General features: G+C 31.7%; 2 protein-coding genes across 3 annotated transcripts in view; one reads left to right on the top strand and one right to left on the bottom strand.

Annotated features, from left to right (window-relative positions):
• LOC145249752 (survival motor neuron protein-like) overlaps positions 1–17,776 on the top strand; it is a 75,188-nt gene extending 57,412 nt beyond the window's left edge. The window contains exon 8 of the mRNA XM_080111667.1: positions 17,231–17,776. Coding sequence (XP_079967793.1) covers positions 17,231–17,383 — 153 coding nt within the window. The 3' untranslated portion in view covers positions 17,384–17,776. The remainder of the gene's footprint in view (positions 1–17,230) is intronic.
• The window catches only part of LOC145249751 (galactose-1-phosphate uridylyltransferase-like), a 74,675-nt gene that overhangs the window by 27,057 nt on the left and 29,425 nt on the right, over positions 1–18,193 (bottom strand). For both annotated transcript variants that reach the window (XM_080111666.1, XM_080111665.1), the window contains exons 5-8: positions 14,677–14,733; positions 12,894–13,016; positions 10,926–11,058; positions 197–280 (exon numbers count right to left, since the gene is read on the bottom strand). In XM_080111666.1, the coding sequence (XP_079967792.1) occupies positions 197–280; positions 10,926–11,058; positions 12,894–13,016; positions 14,677–14,733 (397 nt within the window). The remainder of the gene's footprint in view (positions 1–196; positions 281–10,925; positions 11,059–12,893; positions 13,017–14,676; positions 14,734–18,193) is intronic.

Here is an 18,193-nt window from a genome sequence, read left to right as displayed (position 1 = left end):
ATTTTCAGTATTTACTTCGACAGTGCTCGATATGTTAGTAGAGCTAGGTAGTAAGTTTTGTAAATATGTATAGCAATTTTCTTAGTTAAAAAAAAACAAACTATTGATCAATTTACAGGAGTTCTGGAATATGATATCTTCAACCGGGTTTGGTGGCACACAAATCTGTGGAAAAAAATATATATATAATCCTTACCGTGCCATCCCATTGAATATGGGAACGACGTTTGGAATAAGTTGTCGTATTTGGTCAGGAGTTGCTTCATAATGATAGAAAGACCTGGAAAATAATAGTGGACAACTTTAATACAAATGATTACACAATGACTCTGGATTCAGGCATGGTTTTGGGGCTGGAAACATCATTACAACGAGCCCAGAGAGCCCCAGCAGTATCTCACGATAATACCAGACTTTGTTGGATTGCTGTCAATCTGTGGGATTGCCATATCCACGATGATTCAGATGCAGCATAGTCTTGTATTTTCTTTGTTTATTTTTTCTTGACAGAGAAAGACCAGATTATTCAAAAACGTGGGGAGGCAGTTGGCAATAAAACCTTGGCATTTGACTTTGATAAAAAATACAATGATTTCCACGCCATTTTTGACACATTGTTCTCATAGATACAAATATATATATATATATATACAGGGTGTCCACAAAGTCTGGCTACATAATCTAGAGGATGCTTCCACAGTCTGGCTACATAATGTAACCAGACTTTTTGGACACCCTGTATATACTAGCAAAAGTACCCGTCGTTGACTGGGTTCAAAAACAGCCTACAGAAAATGGACTCTGATTTATTAAAGTATGATAGGTTATGAAAAGGAACGGTTGTAAAGAGATAGCTTCGAATTTGGGGGTATCAAAACCAAAGCAAAATATGATGAAAGTAAAAATAAAATAGATAAACCTCATAATTTATTATACCATACCTGTTCACACTGAAACACTTATCACAATATTCTGTGGATCTATATTAAAAAACCTTGTTAAAGTTTGTGACATATTTCCATTCTATGGAGGTCATGTGCGAACGAACACCCCATAATTTTATTATACCATATTTCTACAAACTGAAACATAATTATCAAAGTATACTTATGCAAATAGATATGAAAAGTCTTTATTAAAGTTTGTGGCTATTTCCATTCTATGGAGGTCAGGCGCGAACGCAGACCCCACAATTTTATTATACCATCCCTATTTAAGTTAAAAATACTTATTAAAGCATTATTATGTACATCTATATCAAAAACACTTGTAAAAGTTTTTTTTTTTTTAATTTTTTATTTCCATACTTTGTGGACCAGGCACGTATGCAAACCCCACAATTTTAATGAATCATCATTATGCCAGATCAAACATACCCATTCCTGTGTCTCAATACATCTTCTATCATTATATGCGATCAGTTTTCTATAATAGTCAACCATATAGGAGCCTATTCGTGACCAGACACACACAGAAGTTCAGCTTTTTATATATATATATATATATATATATTAGTGATGGGACTATTCTAACATTTTTCCTGATTCCAATACAATTATTGATTCCGTACTAAATTCCCGATTCTTTATAAATTTCTAAACATTTAACTATAAAATAGTTATTTTGTCCTGATTACTATAACACCACTTAAATGTACATATATTTTCTCAAACGTAAAAAAAAAACACTTGTAAGGGGTTGATCTATAGATTTTAATTTTACTGGAAGTTTAAATCAATAAATATTTATTAATTTATCGTTACTAGCAGCAGCAGAAAATTTTTATTTAAAACAAAATCAAATAAAAACCAATATTAAAGGAATCGTTTATGGCATCAGAAAATAGGCACAAATTTTTCTGATTCCAAAAAGTTTATATTTTTTAGATTCCCGATTCCGATTAATCATCCCAACACTAATATGCAATATTTTTGCACTATTTTTGCAATATATTTGCAATATTTTTGCAATATATTTGCAATATTTTTGCAATATTTTTGCAATATTTTTGCAAATAAAAATGAAAAAATATCGAATGATTTTTCCCCTTTTTTTTCCTCATTGAATAAAATATTTGCACCTTCAAGTGGCTTTTGAAAAATTTTATCTACTAATTTTAACCACTTACATATTTGTTTATAAGCAATGTTTCAAGCAAAATATCTCTTTGCTTTAATATATGTAATGTTGTGACCCTTTGGGCTGTGATCATAGTGTAGTATCTGTGTTAACTGTGGCAAGCAGGGCCAAGGGTCAAAACATTATTATTATAAATTATTACTAGTTGATTCGAGTGACGGCGGGTTGCTGGCTCGATTATTATGATTAGAAAAAGAAACAATTAGATTGTGAAAAAATGATTGACATATAATATCACAAAAGGAATGTGAAAATAGATGTAAACATGATTTTTGGTTTGCATAAACAAATAACTAGATTGGGGTTACATCAGCTGTTGGTCTGAGACACGTAATAACACGTGATGGAATGTAGATTTGGGAAAATTCTGGGCAGTCGTTAGCTGGACATCAGCGGGAACGGACGACTCAAGAGTTTGTCTCCATGATGCGGGAAGTGGCGTAATTTCAGGCAGCCAAGGTGTTAAAACGTATAATCTCTGAAAATGCCGGCCAGATCATGAAAATAAATGTTCGTAAATAATTCAGGTATTTGTTGTGTTATTTACATCTGTTGAAAAGAAACTGTTTGTCTACAACTGTTTCGATACGTCCATGTCAATCATTTCCTGCTATAACTTGCATAAATGTTAAAATATACACACTAGACGATCAACTAAATGATACAACATATATACATACACACATTTACACATACACGAATATAGAGATAAAATATAAAACCCCACTATTCAATGTGTACGTCGTTTTTTAACATATTCATACACATTACACAACAGAACCCTTTTAGAGACCCATAATAAAACATACATATATTTTTGTTATTATTTATTCTATTTATATTCATCAACAATCAGTTCTACGTTCTGATCTTCAAGAGGTTAAAGGTTCAATCCTTATTAAAGGCGATAATAACTATGAACAATATAACAATTTTTTTTTTTTTTTTTTTTGCTCAACACACGCTTTGCAAGTACGGGTACCCAGGCTAGTATGATATAAATACTGAAATATATAGAGAAGTACCCTGGAAAATTCTGGAAAGCTCTATAATCTATATGGTGCTAACAGGCAGACCTGACGTTGTGCAGGATTAAATTAGTAGCAACTTATGTTCCACTCTTTCGATACTTTTATTGTTATTCGATCGATCGATCGATGCCTCCATTCAGTCTCAAAAGACAAAGGATACCCCTGTAAGGGCATTTGCGCATGTAATTGTGAGGCAAGGGTTGAGTAATCCCTAACCACACCTCTCCTGAATTGGCACTGTTTGGGTCCAGTGGCAAGGAGAAGACCAGGACGACTGGAAACAATGCTGTGATAAGCGGAGAGCACATACAGCCTTGGAAGTCCCAAATGGTCACCCATTTAGTACTGACCAGGCTCAATGTTGCTTATCTTCGGTGATCCAGTGGGAACCAGTGTGCCAACCTGATTATGCCGTATTTATTGTTATTAAAATCATTGAAATTACCTATTTTACAATCAAATTGAAATTACCTATTTTACAATCAAATTGAAATTACCTATTTTACAATCAAATTGAAATTACCTATTTTACAATCAAATTGAAATTACCTATTTTACAATCAAATTGAAATTACCTATTTTACAATCAAATTGAAATTACCTATTTTACAATCAAATCCATGGATTGCCTGCAGTGACTTAGTACACAATAACTTGTGTGAAAAAAAATAAAAACTCAACCCAGCTGTTTCTGAGTCCATAGAAAACAAACACACAAAAGGCCTTTTATATATAAGTAGAGATAATCCTAAATTATATCAGAAAACATGCTAGAAAGTTCTGGAATTTATGATATGAATCCTAGAACATATAAAAAAATATTCTGGAAAGTTCTGGAATTTATGATATGAATTCTAGAACATATCAAAAAATATTCTAGAATATTCTGGAAAGTTCTGGAATTTAGGATATGAATCCTAGAACATATCAAAAAATATTCTCGAAAGTTCTGGAATTTAGGATATGAATCCTAGAACATATCAAAAAATATTCTAGAAAGTTCTGGAATTTATGATATGAATCCTAGAATAGATCAAAAAATATTCTTGAAAGTTCTGGAATTTATGATATGAATCCTAGAACAGATCAAAAAATATTCTGGAAAGTTCTGGAATTGGTGATATGAATCCTAGAATAGATCAAAAAATATTCTGGAAAGTTCTGGAATTTAGGATATGAATCCTAGAACATATCAAAAAATATTCTGGAAAGTTCTGGAATTTAGGATATGAATCCTAGAACATATCAAAAAATATTCTGGAAAGTTCTGGAATTTAGGATATGAATCCTAGAACATATCAAAAAATATTCTGGAAAGTTCTGGAATTTAGGATATGAATCCTAGAACATATCAAAAAATATTCTGGAAAGTTCTGGAATTTATAATGTATAAATACTGGAATATAATAAAATAACCTGGAAAGTTCTTAAAATTTATATTGTATAATTCCTGAAATCTATGGACAAATATCTTAGAAAGTTCTGGAATTTATATGGTACTAGTAGGGAGATCTGACATTGTCTGGGATTGAATTAGAATCAATGAACGTCCAACAACAACAACTCTAAACGGTTATTATCAATATCAGTGAAATTGCCCCCTTTTTTGATCAAATTGATTGATTGCTTGCTCTAGTCAGGGACCCACCACGGTGCACTGTGAAGAAGCTTTGCATGCATTCCAGCAGTGACTTACTCCATAATACATTGTAATCTACACTGCACTGTAGAAAACCTACAATTTATAAAATTATTCTTATATAATGTCTTGAATTATAGTTAAATATGCAAAAGTCAAGTATCATGGTTCAATTATGCTCCAAACAGAAAAATTCATTTAGAATGTGCTTCTACCTTATGAAAAGACCATACTGCTGATTTTACTGAGCCCTTCTGCTTGTGCAGTGATAAAATTTTAAAATTCACTTGTAATGTTAGGCTGTATAAGAGTGTTAACTTTAATCAAAATTAGATTATTCCTTCTTTCACCAGATTTTTTGGATTATCGAATTTTGATATATTTTGGAGACATTCCAATACAAAACCTATCTAAGAACACAGCTAGACACAAAGAACATTTATGTGAAATTTCAAGAAAAGCAGACTAGCCATTTTGGAGTTGGTAGGGAACAAATTCACACACACACACACACACACACACACACACACACACACACACACACAATGTGTCTTTTATATATAAGAAAAGATAAATCCCAAAATATATGTAAGAATGTACTAGAAAATGCTGGAATATATGGAAAATTTTGTAATTAATATGGTATGATTCCTATAATATATGTAAAAATATCCAGGAAAATTATTGAAAGTTCTAAAATTTATGTTATAAATCCTAGAATATGTATATGGAAGAAATTCTAGAAATTGCATGGTATAAATTCTAGAAAATATAGAAAAGTTACTTTGGAAAATTCTAAAAAGTTCTGGAATTTATATAATATTAGCGAGGGGTACCCGGCGTTGCCCAGGTGTTTGGAGGTGTGTGTGGAAACTCCGGGGGTGGGGGTGGGGTTAAAAAAAAAAAAATGTAAGTATAAGGATCGAACCCGAACCGTTGATCAAAGTTGTAAATTAAAGTGTGAAAAAAAAAAAAAAAGTGCGACGTTAACCATTGCCCCACCGCGATATGCTAACGGAAACATGTTTGAATTTATTTAATTACTTGGATTTGGCAGGTGCCCGTTTTAATGAGGTCACGTTTGACAGCGGGATTTTTATTTTCCCAAGATGTTATAGGAAAAAGATAACCCACATGCGTTGAGCGACAAATGTTGAATATTTATCTTCCCAAAATCGAGCAAATTAAATAGACAGGCGAGCTTCGTTGTTAACTCTGAGATATTACGATTTATATGTGATATAAAAAGTTTTAAAAAGTTGTGAACCGACCCACCGCTTCTCTGAAAAAAGCCTTTTGTAAACATACAGAAAAAGTGAACACACATACATACATACATACATTTTCGCTTTTATATTTATAGATAAATCCTGGTATGTATATATAAAAAAATTTCTCTGGAAAAATCTAGAAAGTTCTAAATATTATATTGTATAAATCATGAAATAATGGCAAAATACTCTGGAAAATACAGGAAAGTTCTGGAATTTATATGTTGTAAATTGTAGAATTCATGGAAGAATATCATAGAAATTTCTTGAAAGTTCTGCAATTTATATGATAAAAGGCTTGGAATACATGGAAAATACTCTGACAAATTCTGGAAGGTTCTAAAATTTATATCATATAAATCCTGAAGTATATAGAAAAGTACTCTGGAAAATTCTGGAAAGTTCTTGAACTTATATGGTGCTAATAGGTAGACGCAACGTTACTCAGGATTAAATTAGAATCTATGAATGTTCCACACTTTCAATATTTTTACTGTTAAAAAAAATCAGTGAAATTACGTATTTTTCAATCAAATAGATTGATTGCTTGCGGTGACTTTGTCTACAATATATATATATATATTTTTTAATCCAATATTTGATTGATTTTTTAAGGCATATAATACAAAACCTATTTAAGAACATTGCCAGAGACACAGAATACATTTGTGTAAACTTTCCAAAAAATTTAACCCAGCCATTTCTGAGTCCATAGAGAGCAAACTAACACACAAAGTGCCTTTTATATATAAGTAGAGATAAATCCTAGAATATATCATAGAATACGCTAGAAAGTTCTGGAATTTATATGCTATGAATCCTAGAACATATCAAAAAATACTATAGAATACGCTGGAAAGTTCTGGAATTTATAAGACATAAACACTGGAATATATAGTAAAATAACCTTAAAAATTCTAGAAAGTTCTGAACATTTATATTGTATAAATCCTGAAATCTATGGAAAAATACTCTGAAAAGTTCTGGAATTTATATGGTACTAGTAGGGAAATCTGGCGTTGCCTGGGATTGAACAAGTCACACTCAAATGTGTCTTCTATATAAATAAAATAGGAGTGTTTGAATGTGTCTGTGTACAATCTTCTACAACCCACACCACTGGACCGATCATGACCAAACCTGGGATGATGATGGTCCCCCACCTAGGAATGCTGCACACATTTTTCAAGGTTAGGGACAAAGGTCAAGGTCATATTATGTGTGGCTCTTCAGAAACTCCCTCACCTAGAAATGGTAGTACACACCAAGTTGGAGTTTGTCACCATCCTGTGGGTCACCACCATGGCGCCGCCAACTTTTTTGTGAATTTGTATCAGATCACACTCCTCTACCCCCATCTCCTCAACCAATTAAACAAATGTTAACAATTGTGATTTTTTGTAATGGTTTCAATTTTTATGTGTAACACTATAAGTGTCAACTTTGATATAATCTATTTGCTTTAAAGTTAATAGTTGGATTTTCAGTCACTTCAGGAGGAAGTCATAAAATTTTAAACACCTTTAGAAATAATTGCTCTTACAACATCCACTTACTGCAAGGATATCCGCTTCACAGGTACTCAAGCGCAAAAGCACAGATATCTTTGCTAGTTTATATATAAGTTGAGATAAATCCTACAATATATGGAAGAATACACTAGTAAATTCTAGAATTTATGGAAAAATACCTTCAAAAGTTCTGGAATTTATAAGGTAGAAATCCTAGAATACATTGGGAAAATACCCTGAAAAATTCTGGAATTTGTATGGTAAAAACTGTAGAATATATGCAAAAATGCCCTGGAAAACCCTAGAAAGTTCTGAAATTTATATGATATAAATCCTGGTATATATATATATATATATATATATACACTTGTGCCCGATATTATTCATACCCCTCGGATCTTTGAGATTTCTATAAGAATATTGCTCAAACCAGAAGGTAGACAATATTAAAGGGATTTCAAACAATAAATCAAGCATAAGCATTTAATTTAAACTCAACAAATAAATAAATTATGCAAGTTTGAAACATTATACAAAGAAAAACAATAATGGCACTAGTTCAAAATTATTCATACCTCTCTTACTAATAGTCAATAGCATGCCCTTTATTCTTAATAACTGCCTGTAACCGTTTGGGATATTTATCAACAAGGTTTTTACAAGCATCAACACTGATTTTTGACCATTCTTCAATGCAGTAGTTCTCCAAATCCCTCAAATTTCTAGGTTTCCGCTTTTTAACCTCAGTTTTCAATATGTGCCAGAGGTTTTCGATAGGGTTCAGGTCGGGACTCTGGCTAGGCTATTCCAAAACATTAATTTGATTATCCTCAAACCATTTCTTGACTATTTTGGCAGTATGTTTTGGATCATTATCCTGTTGAAGGACCCAGTTTGGTCCTAAATGGAGCTTCTCCGCATCCTGTCTAATGTTTTTCTTGAGTATCTCCAAATATTGCTCCTTCTTCATGGTTCCATCTATCTTGACCAAACTACCTGGACCACTAGCCGAAAAGGAGCCCCAAAACATTAGGCTACCACCACCATGTTTCACCGTGGGTATGGTGTTCTTTGGGTTGTAAGCTTCTCCTTTCTTCCTTCAAACGTAAGAAGCATCCATATGGCCAAACAATTCAATTTTTGTTTCGTCAGTCCACAAAATACTTGAGAAAACGGACTCTGGAGAATTCACATGGGTCCTAGCAAACTTTAGACGTGCTGCAAGGTGTTTTCCGGTGTGCAATGGAGTCCTTCCTGGTCTTCTTCCTTTCAGACCATTTTCATGCAGAGTCCTTTGCAATGTTTGCCTTGATATTTTTATGCCAGAAGACTCCAGATTTTCTAAAATGTCCTTATTAGTGGTGGTTGGATTTGCATTAACACTTCTTACAATATTCCTGGTGGCTCTAGCAGACAGTTTCCTTTTCCTTCCTCTACCAATCGAGTTGTTTGTTGTGTGGTGGCTCTGGAATTTTTTGATGATGCTCTGTACTGTTGCTGTAGGGACCTCAAATTTCTTGAAAATTGACTTGTAACCTAAACCATCCTTATGTGAATTCACAATTTTAGTCCTAAGATCATTGCTAAGGTCTTTTTTCTTCCCCATTCTAATAATTTTTATTCTTTTATTGGTTTTCAGTTGATATCATTTTAATTTCTGAAAAATGCAAAAAACGAAATGAAATTAATCAAAGGTTGTATAAAAGCATTCAAAATAAGAATCAAACAGAAAACAAACAGTCAGAAACTCGATTAATACTGAAAAAATAAGGGGGTATGATTATTTTTGAACATTGCAGATTTTATAAATAGCTGTATATTTCTTTTATTACAAGTATCCCGAGATTTTAAAATGACGAAAATGATCAGAAGAGGTTTATTAAGAATATGTATCAATATGGACGTAAACAATAAATTCTTACAAAAGTTACACCTAATAAACTCAATTTTCAAGGGGGGTATGAATAATATCGGGCACAAGTGTATATATATATATAAATTCCCTGCAAAATTCTGGAAAGTTCTAAACATTATATTGTATAAATCCTGAAATATATGGCAAAATACTTTACAAAATTCTAGAAAATTCTGAAATTTATATGGTGAAAATTATAGAATTTGTGGAAGAAAAACCGTAGAAAGTTCTGGAATTTGAATTAAAATCTTGCAAAAAAATAATAATTTAAACAATGACAGTTTATAAGCATATAATAGAATATGAATTACTTCCCCTGGATCAGAAAATCTGTAGACAAGTAAAAATGAACTACCTTCCCTGAACATAACTGAATGAATTAAACTTTGACCGTTTGGATTAAAAAAAAAAAAAAAATTGCAAAAACAACACCAGTTATAACCATATTAAACAGAATTTTAATTACGTCCCTTGATCTTAAAATCTATATACAAGTATAAATTATAATAAATAAAAAAAAAAGAAAGAAGAAAAAAAAGATTTCCCCTGAACGTTTAATGGTATTAATTTTTAATTAATCTTTTTAATTAATCTTTGAACGTTTGGATTTAAATCTAAATAAAACAGCCATTTTGCAATTTACATCCTAGAGAGAGGATTTATTTCTCCACTGACGATGGGTTATTACCCGAAAAGAACTTTGGTATTAAGTATCACCCACAGTTAAAATTCAGGTAGATAAATGAATATATATATATAAAAAAAAAAAAATAAATGAATAAAAAGTTTTAAAAAATATTGAATGATTTATCATTCATTTATTTATCTTCTCACAATGACTGTACATTCCTGCCTTCTAAAAATACCTTATATGGCAAAATACTTTGGGAAATTAGGGAAAAAACTCATACATACGTCTTTTATATATAAGAAAAGATAAATCCTACAATATATAGAAGAATACACTAGAAAATTCTAGAATTTGTATTTTATAAATCTTAGAATATATGAAAAAGTACCCTGGAAAATTCTAGAATGTTCAGGAATTTATATTGTATAAACTTAAAATATATCAAGAAAATATCATAGAAAATTCTAGAAAGTTTTGTAATTAATATGATAGAAATCGTACAATATATTGAAAAATACCCAGAAAAAAAAATGCAAAGTTCTGAAATTTATATTATAAATCCTGGAATATATAGAATACCCTAGAAAGTTCTGGAATTTATTATATAAATCCTGGAATATATGAAAAAATACCAAAGAAAATTTTTCCAAGCCCAGGAATTTATATGGAATATATTGGAAAATACTCTGGAAAGTTCTAGAAATTATAATGTATACATATTGGAACATTTGGAAAATCCCAAGAAAAATATCCTGAAAATTTGAGCAACAGAAGCGAATTGTACTTACTGTTTTTTTCTTCATCTTTGAGATCTTGTAATCGTAAGACATGCCTTTTCGGCAGCAGCATCGTCTCATATGGCCAAACTGCCCAATATGGCACCAACCATACCCAATGATCATTGGACAGAATAATTCTTTCCTATAAATTGAACAAAAAAAATGGTTGTAATGAAGAACTATTCCAATGACGAGAGATGAAATATCATGATGTGGTCATCTATTTTTTTGTAAAAGAGAAATTTTGGTTTCTTTTGACAACTGACCTTATCCTGCTGCATGTAATTTAAAAAATTTTTTTTTACTTGGGAGTCACCACTTATCAAGGCCCGAAGGCCACTCAAGAATAAGGGTTAATGAATGTAAGAAGGTGATAGTGTAGTTATCATTAATGGTGTAAATTGGGTAGAATTTGATTATTTATGGGGACAGCTCAACAAGAATTTGTTTACATTGGATTTGAAGGCTACCATGTTGTATTACACCGGAAAGCAACACAGCAGAACAGTGTTCCACAGGAAGGCAGTTCTGGAAAAGAAGCTTTGTTCATGGAATCTGCGTTTAGATTTACGCACATATAGAGAGCGGGGAAAATCGTTTATAGTGGTTGTAGCTAGTAGAGTGTTTTTTTTTGTGAAAGTTTGACAAGGGTGACCATAGTTTGGAACTCAGACAAGCACTTGCCATGAAAATAATGATAGAGCAGAAACAGGTTCACAACGTCTCTTCTATGGGAAAGAGGCTTCAAAGCCAGTTTTGAACTCTATCAAAGCTGGATAGGGCGCTCCGAGCAGCTCCTACCCAGATGTGGCAACAGTATTCCATTTTAGAGCATACCTGGCTCTTATGCAGATAAAGGATTGCATTGGCAGTGAGATATATACTGGAGCAGTGGAGTGATCCAACCATTTTTCCAATTAATTCTCGCATTGTTTCAGCAGATGTAACACCTAACCTTCTTCAAGTGCGTCCAGCCAAACTTAAAAATCTGTATGAATGTTCAAATCGAACCCTTTATTTAATCCATGTTCTTGTTCAGTTAGAAGTTTTAAGTAACATTTATTTTATTTTAGCTGCTCATTGTGGGGATTGAACCTTCAACATACTGAAGATTGTCACTTAGCATTTATTGATACTGAACACCTTAATATGTTGCATCAAATTAGGCACAATGCATCAGAAGAAAGTTGGAGGTTGCACATCGACCCAAACGTGTTGAAAACAATATTCAAAATGAAAACAGTGATGCGAATAAAACAAATAATGCAGGCATTGGATTCTTCAGACTACTGTTCTCATTTTGAGTGTCATTTTCATGTTTCGGTCGATGTAACCTGCAACCTTCTTCAGCTGTATCTTGTCAAACTTGGTCCTATGGCGCAATGGTTAGAGTACTTGGAAAAATCAGTTGTAAAAGTGATATTCTCTTGAAGGTTGAAAAATACAATTGTGAATTATTGAGGACGTCTATCCAATCATGGCTGACGGAACGAGAGCATGCTACCCCCGTGAAGTAAATAAAGGGTTTCGTTCAAATTTCTGTCCAGATTCCCAGAGTTTGACAGAAACATTCCAGAGTTCAACAGTTAAGTAGTTCTGAGATTATGTCGACCAAAACGTTGGATTATTTGGACTACTATTCTCATTGTAAATGTTTCGGTTGATGTAAGCTTTGAGCTTCTTCAGGTCTAGCTTGTCTAACTCTGGTGTCTTTCTGTCAAACATGGGAATCTGCAAGGAATTTCGAACAGAACCGTTTATTTAGTTCATAGAGGTAGCATGTTCTTGTTCTGTCAGCCATGACTGAATAGAAGTTCTAAGTAATTCGTAATTGTATTTCGAGTGTCGCCTGCACTGAGGATTGAACCTTCAACCTTGAGGTGAGTGTAATTTTACCATGTGCTTTATCCACTACACCACGGATTCTTATGGATAATGAGAACACTAGTCCAAATGATCCAAATTACTGCTACCCACCTTCTTTTCAAGTTCTCGTTTTACATAGTCAACCAGCATCGGTGAGCCATGTTCTTTGAAGTAATTTTTCTGGGTTTTGTCTTTCATGGCTGGCTCATTTGGAATGAAAGAACTTGCCCACACCTGCAATAAAAAGAAATCATAGGTTGGAATTTTGAGGTTTAACTACTTTACACAAGAGAAGAATGAGTTAATTGAGATCTCTGATTGAATTAATGGGAGTTAGAACATGGCCCCAAGTAATCAGAACCCAGAAAATGGACTTGTCTGTATAAGCATAATAGAACATCCCAACATTCTTATAAACTTACACACACACACACACACACACACACACACACACAAAATCCAATTTCAATATTTTATAATAAATCAAATACATATGCGGTAAATCTGGTACTTGTGCAGAATTTGAATCAGACGTAACGAACTGGTAAAAAAAAAAACTGGCTGCTCGGCTTTGCTCGAAACATGACCATAACTGCCGGCTTTCACTGAGCATCGTCGATTATCAAAGCGTAACAACGCTCCTCATGGAAAATACTGAAGAAAACATTTAAATATAATAAAATCATCAGAAAAAAATGTATAACAGCAATAAAAAAGAAACAACGATCTATCATAACAATTTCTGTTTTATTCTTGTAATAAATTTTTTAAGTGGAAAAAAAACAAAAAACAAGTTGTATTTTTTTTTAAACCAATTTGATTTGGTCAAACAAAATTGAACAAAACTAATAAGAAAATCATTTTTAAAAAATTTTTCATAATTTTTTTTAATGAAGGTCGCATAAAAAAGCACTTTTCTATGTGTTTTATCATATATCATTTTTTTGGCATTTTTTTTCTTTATTTTTCTAACTAATGTAAAGTAAACTTTTTGCTTGTTATTTCCAGGATTTTCCAATATATTTTTCCATATATTCTAAGATTTATACCATATAAATTCTAGGACTTTCCAGAGTATTTTTCAATATATTCCATGCTAACTAGTTAGTTAATTCTAGACTAAACACCGCGTGGATAAAAACATTAACAATAACTTATGTACTGATGATTTTCTGCGGGAATGAAATGCAGACAATTCTATATTGCTTGATTATCATAAATATATTTTTATGGTTTAATACTTTAAGAAACTGGAAAATTCAGAAATAGTGAAAAACAATAAATTCATAGAGACATTTATAGTAAAAAAAAAACAAATTCATAGGGACATTTTTAATGAAAAAAAGTAAGTTCACAGGAAAGTTACGAGTGAAAAACAATAAAATTGGTTGGGACATTTTTAGTGAAAAATAAATTCATAGGGACATTTTTTAGTGAAAAATAAATTCATCGGGACATTTTTAGTGAAAAATAAATTCATAGGGACATTTTTAGTGAAAAATAAATTCATAGGGACATTTTTAGTGAAAAATAAATTCATAGGGACATTTTTAGTGAAAAATAAATTCATAGGGATATTTTTTCGTGAAAAATAAATTCATAAGGACATTTTTAGTGAAAAATAAATTCATAGGGACATTTTTAATGAAAAATAAATTCATAGGACATTTTTAGTGAAAAATAAATTCATAGGGACATTTTTAGGGTCCACTTCATTTAACAGAAGTTGCTCTATACATTTATCATGATACCAAAGCTGAATTAATAAACATTTGCTTCCCTAAGGCTTTTTTAATATATTTTAATCACAGAAAATACATGTTAAAATACTCCTCGGTTTAGGAAATCAATTATATTTGATAGCTGATGGGGTGGGGGTGATTCAAAACTTTACCTGACAATGGGGATGAGGATTTGAACAACCCATCATTGCGCCTTTATTTTCAAATATCTGAAAATGCAAAGAAAATGTTTTGTCAATTTATATTTCACATTATTTGGATTCTTCGAACTACTGTTCTCATCTTGCGTGTCATTTTAACGTTTCGGTTGATGTAATCTCCAACCTTCTTAATGTGTATCCTGTCGAACTCAGGAATTTGGATAGAATGTAATGAGAGCATACTCTCATGCATTATCTCCTCCTTTGATAGGGGGAATGATAGTGTAGTATTCGCTTTTTAGACATGAGACAACCCTCCAAGGCATTGCCTTCTCATTTGGGGGTTTAATGTATGTCAACAAGAGACTGTTCCAATCAGCTGTCCATTAGTAAACGGAACACTTACATTGTATACGTATTAACAAAAATGGAATCTTAAAAACTGTGAAATAAGGAAATGGAACGTGAGAATTTAAACGAGGAAGTTTATTTGAGCAATGACAGAAAAATTGAGGACAAAAAAATCATGACGAAAAGGAAAACAAGTTTTGGTTTCACTTTTTACTTCTGTATTGGATAAAAATAATCCCGGATATAAAAATCCTGGATTTAGATTTATTTATACAACAGACACACATACACACAAACAGACACACACACACACACACACAATCATACTCATTCACACATAAACTAAAACATACACATTCACACACACACACTCACACATGCAAAGAAAATAAAATAATTTTGAAAATGTTTTATTACTTTATTTCGTATTATATGGATTCATCAGACTACTGTTCTCATCTTGAGTGTGATTTTAACAACACTTCAGTCGATGTAACCTCCGATCTTGTGTGTATCTTGTCGAACTCTGGGAATGTTTCTGTTGAACTTGGGAATTTGAACGAAATTTCAAACAGAACCTTTAATTTATTTCACAGGGGTACAATGAGAGCATTCTGTCAGCCATAACTCGATTGGCAGTAATTTGCAATTGTATTTTTCGGTTGCCCACACTGAGAATTGAGCTGTCAACCTTCAACAGAATATCACTTTTACAATTGATTTTTCCAAGAACTCTTACTACTGTGCCACTAGAGCAGGTCGATTTTGGAACCCCGGCAAGGCAATGGTGACGATATTTGGGGTTTGACATAGAAAAGACCTACACAAAATATTTTTCTCAAAATCGTTATCTTTGCTTGAGGAAATGACTTTAAAAGTTGAAAAATTGAAGCAATTAAAAGTTTTTCGGTGAATTGTTAAGAACGTCCCGTCATCCAAACAATCCATACTGTTAAGAAAATGGAATCATTATTTAGAATATGTTTTAAACTACATTTTTAAATAAAATGAGTGAGGATAATGAATTAATAAAATAGATATTAAGTGTAAAGGCAAAATTATGTTTTTTAAATAATAACAACTAAAGTTCGCTTTTCATTTCAGGAACTTTTTTTGGGTGGAAACATTTTAGATTTCACTGTCGCAAAACACGCTCGTTATTGATATTGAAAATTAATGTTTGTTTATTATTTAATTTGAAAACATTACGATTTATGCTTAATTATTTTGAAAGGAAAAACGAAAAAGACTTGTTTAAAATATATATTATTATATTTCAAGTGTCTGCAGTGAATTTAAACATATTCGTTTTATCTTTTTTAATTTGTTTTTCTATTAGGTTGGTGCAAAAATAATGGCATTTTTTGGACATTTAAACGAATGTCAAAAACATTATTTTTGCACCAACCTAATATTTCACATCAAATTCTATTTGAAATTTTTATTAAAATATGGTAATACTTCAGTTTTATATTAAAAAAAAAAAAAATATTCCATACAATTTTATTCTACACATTTTTTACGAAACATAACCACGTAAATTTTCAAGTTTTTCTACTTAAAAAATACTTTGCAGAAAATTAGTGTCAAATTTCAATTTGTTTTATTTTTAGGGAGTAATTGTTTTTAAGCAGTGTTTTTCTTCTAAAATTATAGTTTTAAAATCAGATAACCTACAAAGATTAATACGAGTAAATAAGGAAACTCCTTTAAAGGTTTTTCATTATTTGTGCATCTATGTTATTGTGCTAAAATAAATTTGTTATTTAGAAAGCCATTCTTAATATGGAAGGAAGTTGCATTGTAACTATTCTGTACTTTCACCTAAAAATTTAATAAACAGAAATTTCATAAAAATTAAATTTAACTTGAAAATACTATTAAAAATAGCATAGTAACATAGATGGACAAGCACTGGTTTTTCAAACTCTAAACACTAAACGCTTGTTTAAAATGGCACAGCTACATCAAGAATGAATCTATGGATAAATTTATGTTATTGAAGGAGGAGCTAAAATCTGCTAAAAATGTCTAAACTAAACACTACTATGCGTCTGATTTGGTTTGGTCCTCTCTCTTCACTACAACTTATTCAACTCTACAAAGTTTTTCATTATTTCTTATAACTAGTGCTTATTTTTTTATGTATGAAACTGGAACATAGCCTAATACAGTTTCCTTCAGTTATAATCCATTTATTTATTTTATTTTTCAGATTAGAATGTCAGTAAAAGCACAACATTCAGTTTTAACCCGTGGTTCACAAAATTTGCTGGTCCACCTTGTCATTTGGATGAAACAGCACCCCCAACTTCACGACAAGCCATCCAGTTTAGTTATTTCCTCGAGAACAGTTATCCCCACTTAAAAAATAGTGAGATTTCTAAGTTAATTGCCAAGGAAATAATTAGTATTCGGCAAGCAGTCAATCCACAATTGCCCTTGTTAAGGTAACATTATATGGGAGAGAAGGTCAATATATTTTGCTATAAGAGGACCAAACAGATTGATAGGAAATCTCTTGCAGCAATCCAAGTGAAAAAATGAAGGAAAAGCTAGACAGACTGTTTGATATATTTTCTTGTAGCTGTAAACTTTCTGTCTTGAGATGTGATGACTTTGCAGTAAAGTGCAAGACAAAAAATTGTCAAACAAGGCACATAGTCTGCACTTGTCCTCCTAACAAGGAGGTAAAATTAATTCTATAGATTCACCTGCAACTATGTTCCTTTTTTGTGAAAAATAAAATAATATATTGGTATTTATTATGTAATGTAGCTCTATTATTAAACATGCAAATTTTCCAATTTTCAGGTTCCACTAGAAGAACTGCCATTTACAGCAATTTTTTAATTAATTGATGGAACAACAAAAAAGCCTAACAACATTTACTGGTCCTTTGGGGAAACATTGTATCAATAATTATCAAGATTTGCCTCAAGTAGAATTCTTAAAAATTAGTGTACCTTCTGCTCATCATTATCTGACAGCAGAAGAAACAAATAATTTAAGTGTGAAGACCAGAGGCTACTTTTTGAGTATGCGGTTGGCATTTTTTGTGGAGAAGTTAACTTAGAAAATTGGGCCCTTGAATCAAGGAAGATGGCTAACATAGGCCACAAGGTTAATGTGTTTATGGACCAGAGGTGTCTATCCTCAAACACTATGATAAATTAAA

The sequence above is a fragment of the Euprymna scolopes genome, chromosome 28 (assembly GCF_053919585.1).
Source record: "Euprymna scolopes isolate OS-2025 chromosome 28, ASM5391958v1, whole genome shotgun sequence".
Classification (NCBI taxonomy): Eukaryota; Metazoa; Mollusca; class Cephalopoda; order Sepiida; family Sepiolidae; genus Euprymna; species Euprymna scolopes.
The sequence above is the reverse complement of the archived record's forward strand: the minus strand, read 5'-3'. Positions and strand labels throughout refer to the sequence as shown.